General features: G+C 35.4%; 1 protein-coding gene across 4 annotated transcripts in view; it reads right to left on the bottom strand.

The window, feature by feature from the left end:
• Nucleotides 1-17341, bottom strand: part of TMEM232 (transmembrane protein 232) — a 342108-nt gene that overhangs the window by 199333 nt on the left and 125434 nt on the right. For all 4 annotated transcript variants that reach the window (XM_074382794.1, XM_074382800.1, XM_074382803.1 and 1 more), the window contains 2 exons: nucleotides 13590-13713; nucleotides 12169-12418 (listed from right to left, as the gene is read on the bottom strand). In XM_074382794.1, coding sequence (XP_074238895.1) covers nucleotides 12169-12418; nucleotides 13590-13713 — 374 coding nt within the window. The remainder of the gene's footprint in view (nucleotides 1-12168; nucleotides 12419-13589; nucleotides 13714-17341) is intronic.

Raw genomic sequence — 17341 nt, 5'->3', positions numbered from 1 at the left:
AGGGGGCAGTGGTGAGAAAGAGATACAGGTCAAGTTAGGATTTAAAATTAGTCCATTTATGGCCATCTAGCAAGTTTAGAAACCACACTGAAAGCATAGCAATAGTAACAAGTGGTATTTCTGGTATTAGTATTATCTCTATTTTATAACATATACATATATTTCCAAACTTTCACTTTTAACTTATTTTAATTTTCTCTCATTATTTCCTGCCCAGATATTGTACATTTTTGTACAAATTTCCAATCATATCCTTTATAATTTGTGATTTTTCTGCTTTGTTTATGAAACCCTTTCTTGTTTGATGGGCATAAAGGTACTGTGCTCTGTTTTCTCCTAGTTATTTTAAAAGTTTTAATTTATGAAAAATACTTGGAACTTATGTGTGGTTATGGTACTTAATAATCACTTTTTAAAAGTCAAATAGACAGTAACATTATTGGTAATTCTTTCCCCCATGAAAGTGCTACATTTATAAAATATCAGCATAGAAGGCATATTTCCATACACCCCCTTTCACACACACACATAATTACACACACAAATATTCTCAAGATTTTTTTTACATCAAAAACATTCTTAATATGAATAGGACATAGAGGGCCAAAGGCCAGAGCTGCTTAGCAATTCTTCCCTAAAAGATGGAGCACAACAACGCAAAACAGCACAGCAAGGAAAGACTTTCACATCCTATTGGTAGACTTACAAAAATAATAAGCTATAGATAATTGTAGGGCGAGTTTATGTTACTCCTCATAAATTTTTAAATTTAAATTTATCACTACTATAGTTAACCAGATGCATTAGGATCAAGTTTAATGTTATAACATTCTCAAAAGAACACAGTAATTAAGCTGCTGAGTGTTATTTTATTTCAAAAACCAACCAATAAAATAAAAACTTGGAGGACATAAAAAAGTAACACAGCCTCTGTGGGAAAATCGTAAGTTATAAAAAGAGAAATTAATAATAAAGCAGTATTAGACAAATGTAACTAAAATTATCTCCAAAAGTGACAATTTATCCACTTTAAATAAGGGCAGAAGTTATCAATTATTTTAGTAAAGCAACATAATGGTCATTATGTGTGTGTGTGTGTGTGTGTGTGTGTGTGTGTGTACCTATACACACATATATATACATAGACAGTCATAAACACATACACAATAAATTCAAGTTAAAACAAAATAGTACAAAAGACACCAGGTGAATATTAAAATAAAATATCTTACAGTTATTTAATCTTACAAAATAAACTGTTAGACTTCATGTACCTCCAGCATATTCAAAACCCCTCTGACATTTGCTATTATCATTTGCTGTTGACATTATCCAACAAGATGATAAATTCCAAATGTGTAAGTATTGTGGTTGTTCAAATTGCTAGTACCGTGACTACTAAAACTTGCAGACAACAAAACATCTAACTAAGTTAGTTTGTTGTGCACAAGCCTCACATTTTCTCTGTTAAAGGAAAGTCACATATTTAGCTGCCTACCCACCAGCCATGTCCTACCCTTTCCTTGAAAATAGAAGCCTCTTTTGTATCCAGATCCTAAGAAATAATTCTTATGGGTCATCTTTTATCATAATGACGGTCTCATGGGTAAGTGTATATATATGTCAAATTGATCCAACTGTAGAGGTTAAATATGCATATTTTATTGTCTGTCAATTATTCCTCAATACAATTATTTTAGAAATCTAAAAAATAGATATATTTGGTTAACTTCTTTATATGCACATAATATGATCAATGATATTATACTTTTAGATCAGCATACAGAACTGTGAATGATTAAGATTGCCTCAATTATATTGCTAACATACATATGCATTTTTTAAGGGGTAAAATATTTTCCATGTATAAAAAGCACAACCTTATTACTGAATATTTTCCTGAATAACCTTCACCAAGGTAAGAGGTATATTAAAGATGTAATAGAGTATCATTAAAAGTTTCAATTGGTTCTAAGATTCCAATTAACTTTCATTTACTTTTTAAAAAGGAATTCTTGCTCTGTGCTAATGTTTTTTCCTAAGTTAAAATGAATCAAAATGAAGCATACAAAGTTATTTCACAACTGTGACACATATTTCATTCACTACTATCATTGGAGAACCAGCTTAGAAAATCATTCCTAACAAACAAATGAAAGGAAGAATGCCATATTTTACTTTTGTCATTCTGAGACAACACTAAATGGAAAAGTACTTGGGTCCTACGCACATGTCTTCACATCACATTATATTATTGGAATAAATTATTGTAAATCTATTGTAAATCTAGGCAAAGATGCCAACACAACAAACTCCCAGCAAACTTAAGAAGTTAATTATAAGCCATATGGAAAATATGTTTTTCATGTACTACAAAAAATTATCACAAGAACTTGGCAGTAAGCAGAGAGATAAGGGATGACAGCAGGGTGGAGAGGTGGTGAAGGAAACCAATGTAATTATCTTCACATACTGGAAGGCCTTGCACGTGAGAAAAGGAATCCATTTATTTTGATTGCCTCCAGGGCACAAAATTTAAGCCAAGGTTTGGAAACTATTGAAAGAAAAATTTCATTGCAATGTAAGGACAGATCTTTCCAAGTCTAAAAGTGGAATGGCCTGCTTTGGGAGATCCAGAGTTCTACCACTCTGTTGACTTTTAAACAGACTTTGTTTACTGTTTGCAAACATCTGGAAGAGATTTGTGCATTAGATGAGTGCTGTACCATTGAGAAGAGTTACTACTCTGAGATATTTTGGATTCTATCATTCATCACCTATTTCTAAATATTTCACTGTCTTATACAAGATACGCTAACGCAGTGTCTGTTGGTTTCCCACAGAAGACACTATTTTCCAAGTTTTATTATCACAACAAAGACTCCAGACAAGGCTTTTAAAAAAATCTATCAGTTTTTCACTCTGAAACCAAAGTAGGAATATAGGAAGACAATATTTCAAATGTAAAAGATAGAACACAAAACTGTGCTTCCCTGTGGTTATATGTAAGTCGTCAGAAATAAATACTAACACTCTGGATGCATAAAGGTCCTTAACAGCAATCAAGATAAATATTTTCCTTGTAATGAGAACATTTTACTATCATGTTTAACAGCTAAACATACAGGCTAGGTTTTCTCAAACTATAAAATAGAAAGTGTTTTAATGACACAGACCTCTGGACCCCACCTTATAAAAAGTCTGATGCGAAGTTCTAAAACAAGGCTCAGGAACTTACTATAAAAATATGTACCACACATGATATAGAGTCTGTGGCAAATAGTGCTGTAGGATAATGACTGTCTGAGAGAATTTCTTAATGTCACCTTTTGTACATTCTTCAACATGCAGATGAACTCTTAAAAAAATTTCATTGAAGGGACCATCTAGTCTAGTTAGTTTAGTATAGTGAGGCAGTTACTAGCATGGACTCCAAAATCAGCATGGCTTCGTACGTCCCAAATGTACCATTTATTAATTATACTTCTTTGGACAAATATACTTTTATTGCCTCAGTTTTCTCATCTTGAAAATGTGGATAATATATATATCTATGTTATAATCTTGTTGTAATGATTAATGAGTTAAGTGATGTATGTTATGTGCCTAGAAAAATGCCTGGAACATTCAAAGAGCTTAATAAATAAAATAAAGTTAATTATTAATATCCTTTATGACCCATAAGGGCAAAATGTTTTTCAAAATCAGACTCTCAACAGGGATCAGGTAAAAATTCTGTATGTTTAAATAAATTAATTTTCATCACCTTCCCTCATAGTTTTCTAGCTCAAAATAATCTCTTCTTAAGACTGCTGAAAAAATTTGTATTTCAAATAAGGGTTTATTTAGGGACTTGAACATATTCAAACCTTCCTGTAGCTCAACTCCATTAAGACATGTGTAGGATGGTTCTCCATAAAAGGAATAATAAAAGTCAGACTCTTTGACTCAGATTTCAACCAAATGTTAAATGCATAAGTAGTATCTGTAAGCATACCAAAATGTTTCTATTCAATTAAAAAAATACCACTTGGCACTTCAGTCACTAACCAGTGACCCCAACTTGAATTAATAGGCATTTTACTCTATGAAAAGCTTGTCTCACATATACCTCAGAATGGAAAAGAGACAGGTTAAATAGCCTTTCTGTCCTCTAGATTCTTCAAGTTCTGCTCCTGTACCAGATAAACAGGGGTCCCCAAACCTATCAGTCGGTGGCCTGTTAGGAACTGGGCCATACAATAGGAGGTGAGCGGCCAGCAAGTGAACATTACCACCTGAGTTCCACCTCTTGTCAAATCAGTGGCATTAGATTCTCACAGGAACATGAACCCTATTGTGAACTGTGAATGAGTGAGATCTAGGTTGCAGCTCCTTATGAGAACCTAATTCATGCCTGATGATCTGAGATGGAGCCGTTTCATCAAAACCATCCCCCACCCACTCCACTCCACTGTCATTGGAAAAATTGCCTTCCAGGCAACTGGTCCCTGGTGCCAAAAAGGTTGGGGACCACTGAGATAAGATCAAAGGAAAGTATCTTCATATTATCTTCATGGGAGTTGTATTCATCTGTTTTCACACTGCTATCAAAAACTTCACTGAGACTGGGTAATTTATAAATAAAAGAGATTTAATTGACTCACAGTTCTGCATGGCTGAGGAAGCTTCAAGAAACACAATCATGGTGGAAGAGGAAGCATCTTCATAAAGTAGCAGGAGACAGAAGAGCAAAGGAGAAACTTCCGAACACTTATAAAACCATCAGATCTCCTGAGAACTCAGTCACTATGACAAGAATAGCAGGGGAAACTGTCCCCATGATCCAGTCACCTCCCACCGTAGACACGTGGAGATTGCAAGTCCCTCCCTCAACATGTGGGGATTGCAATTGGAGAAGATTTGGGTGGGAAGGCAGAGCTAAACCATATACGAGTCATTATTTTTGTTTCCTAGAATAATGCCTTCACAAATCCAAGATTTAAATTGTTTCTTTGTAATAAAGGCTTTATATAAAAATGGTTCATAAAAACATTATTTGAGACCAGGTGCAGGGTTTCATGCCTGTAATCCCAGCACTCTGGGAGGCCCACAGGGGTGGATCACTTACTGCCAGGGGTTTGAGACCAGCCTGGGCAACAGGGTGAAAACTGGCCTCTACTAAAAATATAAAAATTAGCCAGTCATGGTGGCACATGCCTGTAATCCCAGCTACTCAGGAAGCTGTGACATGAGAATCACTTGATACTATTTTAAATGATTTTCATTGTCATATATACCTTATACAAAAACAAAGTAAGCATCTTTCAGATATATGGTGTACATAGGAATAAGCATTATAAAAAGAAATACTTCTTCACTGATACTTTCTCACTATAATAATATTAACAAACTACATTAACAACTATAATATCTATTAATATTTACTGGACCTTTACTATGCATTAGGTAATATGCCATGTGTTTATATGTCTCCATAGTTTTTTCTCACTAACTGATATAAAAACCAAAGATCCAGTAGAAACAGGAAGTGGAAATCAAAAGTTTATGTCTGGGACTACAGACATGCACCACCACACCCAGCTAATTTTTGTATTTTTCGTAAAGAAGTAGAAGTAGGGTGGGGCATTGCCTCACCAGGGAAGTGCAAGGGGGTGGGGAACTCCCTCCCCTAGCCAGGAGAAGCCCTGAGGGACTGTGCCATGAGAAACTGTGCTATCCAGCACAGACACTACTTTTCCTGTGGTTTCTGCAACCCACAGACCAAGAGATTCCCTCGTGTGCCTCACCACCAGAGCCCTGGGTATCGAGCACAAAACTAGGTGACTGTTCCGGCAAATACTGAGCTAGCTAGCTGCAGGAGTGTTTTTTGTTTTGTTTTTTTTTGTTTTTTTTTTTTGTTTTGTTTTTTTTTTTTCATACCCCAGGCGTGCCTGGAATCCCAGCAAGACAGAACCATTCGCTCCCCTGGAAAGAGGGTTGAAACCAGGGAGCCAAGTGGTCTTGTTCAGTGGGTTCCACTCCCATGGAGCCCAACAAGCCAAGAACCACCTGCTCAAAATTCTTGCTGCCAGCACAACAGTCTGAAGTCAGCCTGGGACAATCAAGCTTGGTGGGGGGAGGGGCATTTGCCATTACCGAGGCTCCAGTAGGCAGTTTTCCCCTCACAGTCTTAAGGAAGCCAAACTTACTGCAGCACAGCAAAGCAGCTGTGCCCAGACTGCCTCTCTAGTTTTCTCCTCACTGGGCAGGGCATCTCTGAAAGAAAGGCAGCAGCTCCAGACAGGGGCTTATAGATAAAACTCCCATCTCCCTGGTCCAAAGCACCTGGGGAAAAGGGCGGCTGTGGGTGCAGCTTCAGCAGACTTAAACATTCCTGCCTGCCGGCTCTGAAGAGAACAGCAGATCTCCCAGCACAGTACTTAAGCTCTGCTATGGGACAGACTGCCTCCTCAAGTTGGTCCCTGACCCCCATGCCTCTTGAATGGGAGACACCTCCCAGCAGGGGTCAAGAGACACCTCACATGAAGAGCTCTGGCTGGCATCAGGCAGGTATCCCTCTGGGATGAAGCTTCCAGAGGAAAGAGCTGGCAGCAATCTTTGCTGTTCTGCAGCCTCTGCTTGCTGGTGATACTCAGGCAAACAGGGTCCAAGGTGAGCCTCCAGCAAATTCCAGCACACCTGCAGAAGAGGGGCCTGACTGCTAGAAGAAAAACTAGCAAACAAAAAGCAGTAACATCAACATCGACAAAAGGGATGCTCACTGAAAAACACCATCCAAAGGCCATCAGCATCAAAGATTAAAGGTAGATAAATCCACGAGGATGAGTTAAAACCAGCACAAAAAGGCTAAAAAAATTTCCAAAACCAGAATGCCTCCTCTCCTCCAAATGATCACAGCTCCTCTCCAACAAGAGCACAAAACTGGACAGAGAATGAATTTGATGAATTGACAGAAGTAGGCTTCAGAAGGTGGGTAAAAACGAACTCCTCTGAGCAAAAGAAGCATGTTCTAATCCAATATAAGAAAGCTAAGAACCTTGATAAAAGGTTAGAGGAACTGCTAACTAGAATAACCAGTTTAGAAAAGAACATAAATGACCTGATGGAGCTGAAAAACACACAAGATCTTTATGAAGCATACACAAATATCAATAGCTTGATCAATAGCATTGATCAAGCTGTGAAAGGGTATCAGAGATTGAAGATCAACTGAATGAAATAAAGCATGAAGAAAAAATGAGAGAAAAAAATAAAAAGGAATGAATAAAGCCTCCAAGAAATATGGAACTAAGTGAAAAGACCAAACTTACAGTCGATTAGTGTATCTGAAAGTGATGGGGAGAATAGAACCAAGTTGGAAAACACACATCAGGATATTATCCAGGAGTATTTCCCCAACCTAGCAAGACAGGCCAACATTCAAATTTAGGAAATGCAGAGAACATCACAAAGATACTTCTCAAGAAGAACAATCCCAAGGCCCATAATTGTCAGATTCTCCAAGTTTAAAATGAAAGAAAAAAAAAAATGTTAAAGGCAGTGTAGTGATTCCTCAAGGATCTAGAAATAGAAATTCCATTTGACCCAGGAATCCCATTACTGGGTGTATACACAAAGGATTATAAATCATTATATTATAAAGACACATGCACACGTATGCTTGTTGTGGTGCTGTTTACAATAGCAAAGATCTGGAAACAACCCAAATGCCAATCAATGATAAACTAGACAAGGAAAATGTGGCATATATACACCATGCAATACCATGCAGCCATAAAAAATGACAAGTTCACATCCTTTGTATAGACATGGATGAATCTAGAAACCATCGTTCTCAGCAAACTGATGCAAGAGCAGAAAACCAAACACCCCATTTTTCCACTCATAGCCAGGTGATGACCAATGAGAACACTTGGGCACAGGGAAGGGAATAACGCTCATTGGGGTAGATGCGGGGGCGGGGAGGGAAGGGAGGAAAGGGGAGGGACAGTGGCGGATGGGGAGGTTGGGGAGGGATAACACTGGGAAAAATGCCTGATGTAGGTGACAGGGGCATGGAGACAGCAAACCACCATGGCATGTGTGTACCTATGCAACAATCCTGCAGGATACAGAATGTTCACATGTACCCTAGGGTCTAAAGTACAATTTTAAAAAATGATGTTTGCCACAGATGTTTTATAGATACTCTTCATTAAATTAAGAAAGCTCACTTCAAAAAAAATGTTAAAGGCAGCCAGAGAGAAAGGTCAGGTTGCCAACAAAGGAAAGCCCATCAGACTAAAAACAGATCTTTCTGCAGACACCCCACAAGCCAGAAAAGAGTAGGGGCTGACATTCAACTTTCTTTAAAAAGAAATTTTTAACACAGGATTGCATATCCAGCCAAACTAAGCTTCATAAGTGAAGGAGAAATAAAATCTTTTACAGACAAGCAAACGCTAAGGGATTTTTGTCACCACCAGGCCTGCCTTACAAGAGCTCCTGAAGGAAGCCCTAAATATGGAAAGGGAAAACTGGTAGCAACCACTGCAAAAACACACCAAAATATAAAGACAAACAACACTGTGAAAAAACTGCATCAACTAATGTGCAAAATAACCAGCTAGCATCATGATAATAGTATCAAATTCACATGTAACAATATTAACCTTAAATGTAAATAGGCTAAATGCCCCAATTAAAGGACACAAACTGGCAAATTGGATAAAGAGTCAAGACCCATCAGGATGCTGTATTCAGGAGACTGATCTCATGTGCAAAGACACACATAGACTCAAAATAAAGGGATGGAGGAAGATTTATCAAGCAAATGGAAAGAAAAAAAAAGCAGAGGTTGCAATCTTAGTCTCTGATAAAACAGACTTTAAACCAACAAAGATCGAAAAAGACAAAGAAGGGCATTACATAATGCTAAAAGGATCAATGCAATAAGAAGAGCTAACTATCTTAAACATATATGCACCCAATACAGGAGCACTCAGATTCATAAAGCAGGTTCTTAGAGACCTACAAATTGACTTGGACTCCCACACAATAATAATGGGAGGCTTTAACACCTCACTGTCAATATTAGACAGATCAATGAGACAGAATATCATCAAGGATGTTCAGGATTTGAACTTAGCTCTGGACCAAGTTCACCTAATAGACATCTACAGAACTCTCCACCCCAAACCAATAGAATATACACTCTTCTCATGCTTATTCTAAAATTGACCACATAATTGGAAGTAAAACACTCCTCAGCAAATGCAAAAGAATGGAAATCAAAACAGTCTCTCAGACCACAGTACAATCAAATTAGAACTCAGAATTAAGAAACTCACTCAAAACCACACAACTACATGGAAACTAAACAACATGCTCCTGAATGACTACTGAATAAATAATGAAGTTAAGACAGAAATAAATAAGTTCTTTGAAATCAATGAGAACAAAGGCACAATGTACCAGAATCTCTGGGACACAGCTAAAGTAGTGTTAACAGGAAAATTCATAGTACTAAATGCCCACATAAAAAAGTGAAAAAAATCTACAATCAACATGCTAACAACACAGTTAAAAGAACTAGAGAAGCAAGAGCAAACAAATTCAAAAACTAGCAGAGACAAGAAATAACTAAGATCAGAGAACTGAAGGAGATAGAGACATGAAAAACTCTTCAAAAAATCAACAAATCCAGGGTTGGTTTTTGAAAAGATTAACAAAATAGATAAATTGCTAGGCAGACTATTAAAGAAGAAAAGAGAGAAGAATCAAATTGGCACAATAAAAAATGATAAATGATATCACCACTGATACCACAGAAATACAAACTACCATCAGAGAATACTATAAACACCTCTATGCAAATAAACTAGAAAATAGAAGAAATGGATAAAGTCCTGGACACATACACTCGCCTAAGACTAAACCAGGAAGAAGTTGAATCCATGAATAGAACAATAACAAGTTCTGAAATTGAGGCAGTAATTAGTAGCCAACCAACCAAAAAAAGCCCAGAACCATAGGAAATCACAGCTGAATTCTATCAGAGGTACAAAGAGGAGCTGGTATCATTCCTTCTGAAACTATTCCAAACAATAGAAAAAAGGAGGCTCCTCCCTAAGTCATTTTATGAGGACAGCATCATCCTGATACCAAAATCTGACAGAGATACCACAAAAAAAGAAAATTTCAGGCCAATATCCCTGATGGATGTCAATGCAAAAATCCTCAACAAAATCAGGCAAACTGAATCAGGCAGCATATAAATAGCTTATCCACCATGATCAAGTTTGGCTTCATTTTCTTATAAAAAAATAAAAAAATAAGAAGTTTGCATCAGGTGGCTGTGACGACCTCATCAAGCTGTGGAAGTGTGCTAACCTACCCTGTGTTAGCCTGACAGACTCCTCTTGCTGAAAGCCAGACAGACTCTGTCTTAACCTCTGCCTCACCCCTCCCACCATTTCTCCCTTAAGTGCATACTTTGGTCATGCTACTGTGCTGGGTCATGTGGTACTCAGAACTATAGAAACATATAACCTTTGTAACGGTATCCTGCTTGACAAGCCCGCTTGCTATTAAAAAAAAAAAAAAAAAAAAAAAAAAAAAAAAAAAAAAGTTGGCTTCATCCCGAGATGCAAGCCTGGTTTAACATATACAAATCAATAAACATAGTCTATCACATAAACAGAACCAATGACAAAAACTACATGATTATCTCAATAGAATCAGAAAAGGCTTTGATAAAATTCAACACCTCTCCGTGCTAAAAACACTCAAAAACCTGGGTATTGATGGAACACATCTCAAAATAATAAGAGCTACTAATGACAAATCCATAGCAAATATCATACTGAATGGGCAAAAGCTGGAAGAATTCCTTTTGAAAACTGGCACAAGACAAGGATGACTCTCTCCCCACTCCTATCAACATAGTATTGGAAGTTCTGGCCTGGGAAATCAGGCAATAGAAAGAAATAAAGGGTATTCAAATACGAAGAGAGAAAGTCTAAAGCCTTACTATTTAAAATTATATTTTAGCATAAATTCCCCAAAATCAATGAATTATGGTTCTGGCTAAAGATAATATCTTACCTCTTTCAATATTTTCAAAATCTTGCAATTATATCTGAAACTAAATGATTTATTTAATTATGTTACAAATCCACTATCATAATTACACGTTATTATGTGTTATTATGCTAGATGCTGGGTTAATAAAAATGTAATTCAGACATGATTCTTCTGTCTCAGTTATCTCAGCATTTAATGGAAGTGAGAGTCACATACACAATAGACTATAACAATATACAAACTGCAATTATTTGTCTCAGTAAACCTATAGAGTTTTATTCAACCAAAAAAGACTACTTTAGTATTGTCCCCAAAGTACTCTTGGAAAAATCAAAGTATTTTATTCTATTATCTCCCATAAATACAAAAGCAAAATGACCTTTAGTCTCGAGACATAAGATAGCTACTATTTGACGAACTATAAGATGTCAGATATAACTATTGTACTAAAATAATTGAGTGAAGTAATTGTAGAGAAATCCTCTGGGCAGGAAAAAAACAAGAGGGAAACAGTAAATGCCTAGAGAAAATGGAGGCAAGAAGATAAAGTCCTATGGGGAACAAAATAAAAATAAAGAGGAAATAAACTTCATATATACTACCCAGGTTTGCTTAAATGCAGCTTTTGTTTTCAAGAAAAATAATTTGAATAATCAGTCAACTGAATCTAGTTTCTATTTCAGTTGTTTTAAAATTACTGATAAAAACTTTCTGACTTGGTGTGGTGGCTCACGCATGTAATCCCAGAACTTTGGGAGGCTGACGTGGTAGATCACTTGAGGTCAGGAGTTTGAGACCAACCTGGCCAACATGGCAAAACCCAAGCTCTACTAAAAATACAAAACTTAGCCAGGTGTGGTGGCAAGTGCCTATAGTCCCAGGTACTCAGGAGGCTGAGGCAAGAGGATCACTTGAACCAGAGAAGGAGGTTACAGTGAGCAGAGATCGTGCCACTGTACTGCAGCCTAAGTAACAGAGTGAGTGACACTCTGTTTTTTTCTATTTCTAAATATTAACTCTTGTAAAAAGCTTGTTACTATGTATATATAGACAGGGACACTTAAAAATATTACTCTCAAAATGAAAAAACAATATACTTACAATTATCTGACATTTTGGAAGAGAAATATTCCAAAAGACTTAAAATACTTGTTTCCTTTAATTCTGGCTGTACTGCTTTGTCCAGGTGTAAAATATATTTTCGGGAACTTTTACAGTGACAGAAACCGATTAAAGCAGTTTTTCGCAAATCAGAAGTGGCTGCATACAAACAGATTTCTGCAAGAATTACTGTATATATATAAACTACATTCCAGGCCCAGGAAAAATCTTCTACCTTGCAACTTTCTTCCTGAAATAAGAAAACAGATATTTGATCACCAAAGTATGTCTTTGCATATTAATAGTGTACTTATATACTTATAATAAGTATCTTCAAACTTTATGGGGTTGTTAAAAGACCATAATAAGGCCGGGCGCGGTGGCTCATGCCTGTAATCCCAGCACTTTGGGAGGCCGAGGCGGGTGGATCACGAGGTCGAGAGATCAAGACCATCCTGGTCAACATGGTGAAACCCCGTCTCTACCAAAAATACAAAAAATTAGCTGGGCATGGTGGCACCTGCCTGTAATCCCAGCTACTCAGGAGGGCGAGGCAGGAGAATTGCCTGAACCCAGGAGGCGGAGGTTGCGGTGAGCCACGATCACCCGCCATTGCACTCCAGCCTGGGTAACAAGAGCGAAACTCTGCCTCAAAAAAAAAAAAAAAAAAAAAAAAAAAAAAAAAAAAAAAAAAAGACCATAATAAACATAATAAAATAATATTTCTAAATGTGTTCATTCAAAACAGGTTTGCCATGAGTAGATTGCATAACATACAGTTCAAAGAATAAAAAAAATAAATAGCTAATAATTATATAAAAAACAACTTTGCAATTTACTTAGCAGTTAATGGAATGTAAATTAATCCAAGAGATACTATTTCCCATATTACATTCAAAAGGAATCTTTTTGATATACAGCTCAATTCTAGGTGTGACAATTTCATTTATTGTTCATAGGAATGCAAGAAAGTTATTAATATATCTTGTGGAAAGTAATTTGGACATCTGTCCTAAAAACTTGGAAAGAAACTGCATAGTCTTTCACTTTGTAATTTAACGTTATTAGCCTACTCTAAAGAAACAGAAGTGTACATAGAGATTTTATGTATGATAATAACAATTCAACATTACTTCTAATTAACTGTGAACAATTATAAACAAATTTAATAATCAACAATACAGAAATGTTTCCATAAGTTATCTTACCTCAACCAAAATACAAATTTTAATATTATGTAATGAAAATAAAAAACGTTTATGATAAATGTTTAAGGTAAATTTGCTTTTATATTTAATTAAAATTATTATTACAGAGTTATATATATTATATGCCCTAATATGATATACAATTTAAATAGTGGCAAAAATAACATCTCTTTCTCTTCAGTTCTCTTTTCTTATATAAATTAGCAATGTTACCTGATTTTGAACAGACATAATGCTTGAAACAAAATCTTTCACTAGGTCCATTAAAGCTTTCAAGCAGGCCATGTTTAATTTGGCAGCCTCCCCAAGGACCAATAAAGCCAGTACTGAATCCAACCTGAAAATTTTATGTACAAAAGGATAAAGACTGTAATGAAAAATAATAATCATCAACTTTTTAATGTAAAAAAAGGTAATAGGCCAGAGGAAATACATGTCTGGATTACCAGATATATTTATTTTCAATAAAGATTAGCATTGGTTCTCACTTATTATGGTAAAAATCTGCAAAGAAGAGATATATTTAGGTAAGATGTTTGAGTTCAGAGTAGTGCTCTGATGAATCTGAGTAATAAATACTACAAATAATCACATTTCTTCATAGATCCTGAACAATAAGCAATCAGGGGCTCTGGTACTAGAGTGTCCCCCAACACTCACAATAGGTTTTAATTTTTAAACTCTTGCAACTGATTCCATGAGATGACTTTCAACAGAGGATTTTCTTCTCCAACGAGGGCAATTTTTGAAAGATGGGCTTTCTCTAAGATACTCCAAAGATTCAACACTCTTTGATTTTGGAAAAAGTACAACTTCTCAAAATAAAATTTACATTTCATATGAACAAAAGACTAAGCATTATTTTTTTAAATATTATAAAAACTGGGAAATCATACAATAATCTGTTAGTTATAAATATACGTATATTTTGAAGGTTTTGAAAATTACAAATCTGTGATTATTTTACTTAAATAAAAATAGTTTGAAAGAGAACTGAAACGAATGCAAATTAAAAAATGTTTTGTGTCTATAGCTGTTTATCGCCTTGATGTGTATGCAATTAATACATTTTAAAGTTAGTATCTTTTACAAGAATATTTGAATTTCACAACTGTGATATTTCAGGCCCATAAGTTCAAGGTCATCATCATTTTCTAAATCAAACTTTTCTGATTATGAAAATTAAAGACAATTCTTTACATTATATAGGGCTTTACAGATGTTGATGTGCTTTCACATAAATTATTTCATTTGATTTGAAAACAATTTTTGACACCTTTAAGATCTTTCAAGACCTTTTTTCATATTAGAAAACTGAGACATAAATAGGTCTGAGGGACTTGATCCGAGTTCCCTTTTTAAGCTAAGTTAGTTGTAACTCAAGTGTTCTCTCATCAAGAAGTATTTCCTGTCTTGCAGTTCAGCTTCTAAACCATTACAGAAATGTCCATATGTAACCTTAGTGTGGCAGGCACTGCCTATTGCCTACCTAATACTATTTGTCTCCTTTTCTAATAGAACCTGAATTTTGTTCAAGATGACAAGATACTCAATTAAGTTTGCCCCCTCAAGATGGAATTCTCTGTATCTTGACTGGAGTAATGATTACATGAATGTATGCATTTGCCCAAGGCCATAGACCTGTGTATATTAATGTATGAAGTTCATGGTATCTAATTTATATTTCAGTAAATAAGATTAAAATTGACTGCCTAGATTTCCTTGAAGTTTAGAATAGCCCTACAGTGTAGATTTGGTTAATGAGCTATAAATGGAAGCATATTATGAAGGCTTCCAGGTAAGCTATTATTTTTCTGGCGAAGAAAAAAAATTTTTAATTAAATAACAGGTGTTATTTTACTCCTTTGCTCATCCTCTTCCTCCTGCTTGTAATGCATATATTTCATGATACCAGAGACACAGCAGCCTTTTTATAACAAGGAGGATAAAAATCACCTGCTATACATGACAGAAAAGATAACTAGAAGAAGCTTGGGTCTTGAAGATTTCCTTAAGTACCCACATCAGCATTGCACTACTTGTCATGTGCAATAAAGAAAGTCCTGTTTGGTTATGCAATTATAGTCAAGTTTCTGCAAAATGAAGAAGACAAAATCCTAATTGATGCATTTAACATAATGCTCATGAACATGAACTTTTTGAGTCAGAAACATCAAGATAAAATCTTAGCTCTGCCACTAATTAGGTATATATTATAGGGCAACTTATGTACCCTATCCCAATCTTAATTTACTTGTCTGTAAAGAAAACATTGCAAAACTCACTTTTTAGAGACTTTTGTGAGATTTGAATGAAATGCTCTATGTAAGATGACTAGGTTCAGAATGCTAAAGTGTATTCAATTATATACTATTTCTTTGAAGTAAAAAAGATATGAGTTTGATAACTTTTTCATTAAAGTCATAGAGTGACTGGAAGAAGAATTCTGTCCCAGTGACCACCAAGATAGAGGATAAGTCATTCCCCAGACTATTTATCATTTATACTTCACATTACAGTCAATTAAAAGAGAATATACTCATTGAGTTCATAAAACTTCTTTTCCATTGAATATACTTCATAATCAGAAGGTTTTCATTCTTCTTTTCTCTTTTAAATCTGGAAAATTGTAGCTAAACTAGGGTAGTCTCATTGAACTATGGATTGAGAAAGATCCATCAGTGTCAGCCACCTATGGTAGACAAATGCGTCACCAGAAACACACTATTTTTAATTAATTCTGCTGATCACAAAATTGTCTGTGATTGAAAATGCTTTCATCAAAAACAGAAACATTTATACTTATGAACTGTAGTTTGTTAAAAACAAAAGTAAAATTGAAAATCAATGCTATAGAAAGAAGAACTCAAATTGGATTAGGCTAGAAATTTTCATACAGCACTAGCTTCTTTGTGAACTCATTATAATACAGAAAGCCTCAAGTATCCGCATATTGACTTGGTTTCACATTGCCGTGAAATTAAAGTTGTACGAAATAATATGTAAGTATAATATATTTGCTCTAATTTTGTAAATAAAGAAACTGAGCTGACGTTTACTTGTCCAAAATAAATTGTATACATACACACACACATTTATAGAGGTTAGGAACATCAGCATTTAAAAGTTTTCCTAGGTTCTTCTTACTCCTCTATATCCATTTTCTCAATTACTAGATTTTATTTATTTTTTGTGTGTGTGGAATTAAAATGTCTCTAAGTAGTAACCCTTGCACAACTTATTTCAACATTGCTATAAATATTTCAGAAAGCACTGATAATATCAAAAATTCACATGATCCTGAAAACAGAAGGAAAGAGACATCACTAATAACAGCAGCTTACAGAGAATTTCCATAAACCATAAAGTTGATGAAGCTGAAAGCAATAAGGAGCACCCACATGCCACTTCTTGAAACACAGCAGCCTTGTTTTCTCCAAAAGAGAGTAAAACAAAAAATATTTTAAAGAAAAATATTATCTCTACTGTTTTGCATAGAACCTCAGAGAAAGTGCAGCTAATCCTTTATCCTGAGGCCCTGATTTTTTTAAGTAGCAAGAGAGTATTATTTCTGGGCTCATCCTCATCTCCCCATATTTATTCAGAGATGATAACATCCAGTATCAATATACAGTACCTCTAGGTATGTGGGATGAGAGAAGATGGGAGCAGGGATGATAAAATTGGAATACAGAAGTGCATTTTCTCCTCACAGGTAGACTATCAAAGAGTAAGGAGAACACAGGAAACTCCCTGATAACATCACACATTGAGTGTTGTAATTTTTACCAACTTTGTTATGAATGCTGTGAACACAAACTTTTTATTTAAAAATATCCTTTTTATATATTTCTCCTGGTTCTAGAATACGTAACTGGAAAGTGAAGAAGAGGGATCTACACAAGACCAGTGAAAATATCAGTCTCAAAATCAGAGAAGGTCATAATTCTGAAAATGATTTCTCA

The sequence above is a fragment of the Saimiri boliviensis genome, chromosome 1 (assembly GCF_048565385.1).
Source record: "Saimiri boliviensis isolate mSaiBol1 chromosome 1, mSaiBol1.pri, whole genome shotgun sequence".
In the NCBI taxonomy this organism is placed as follows: Eukaryota; Metazoa; Chordata; class Mammalia; order Primates; family Cebidae; genus Saimiri; species Saimiri boliviensis.
Note: the sequence above shows the minus strand (reverse complement) of the source record. Positions and strands in the feature narration are given on the sequence as shown.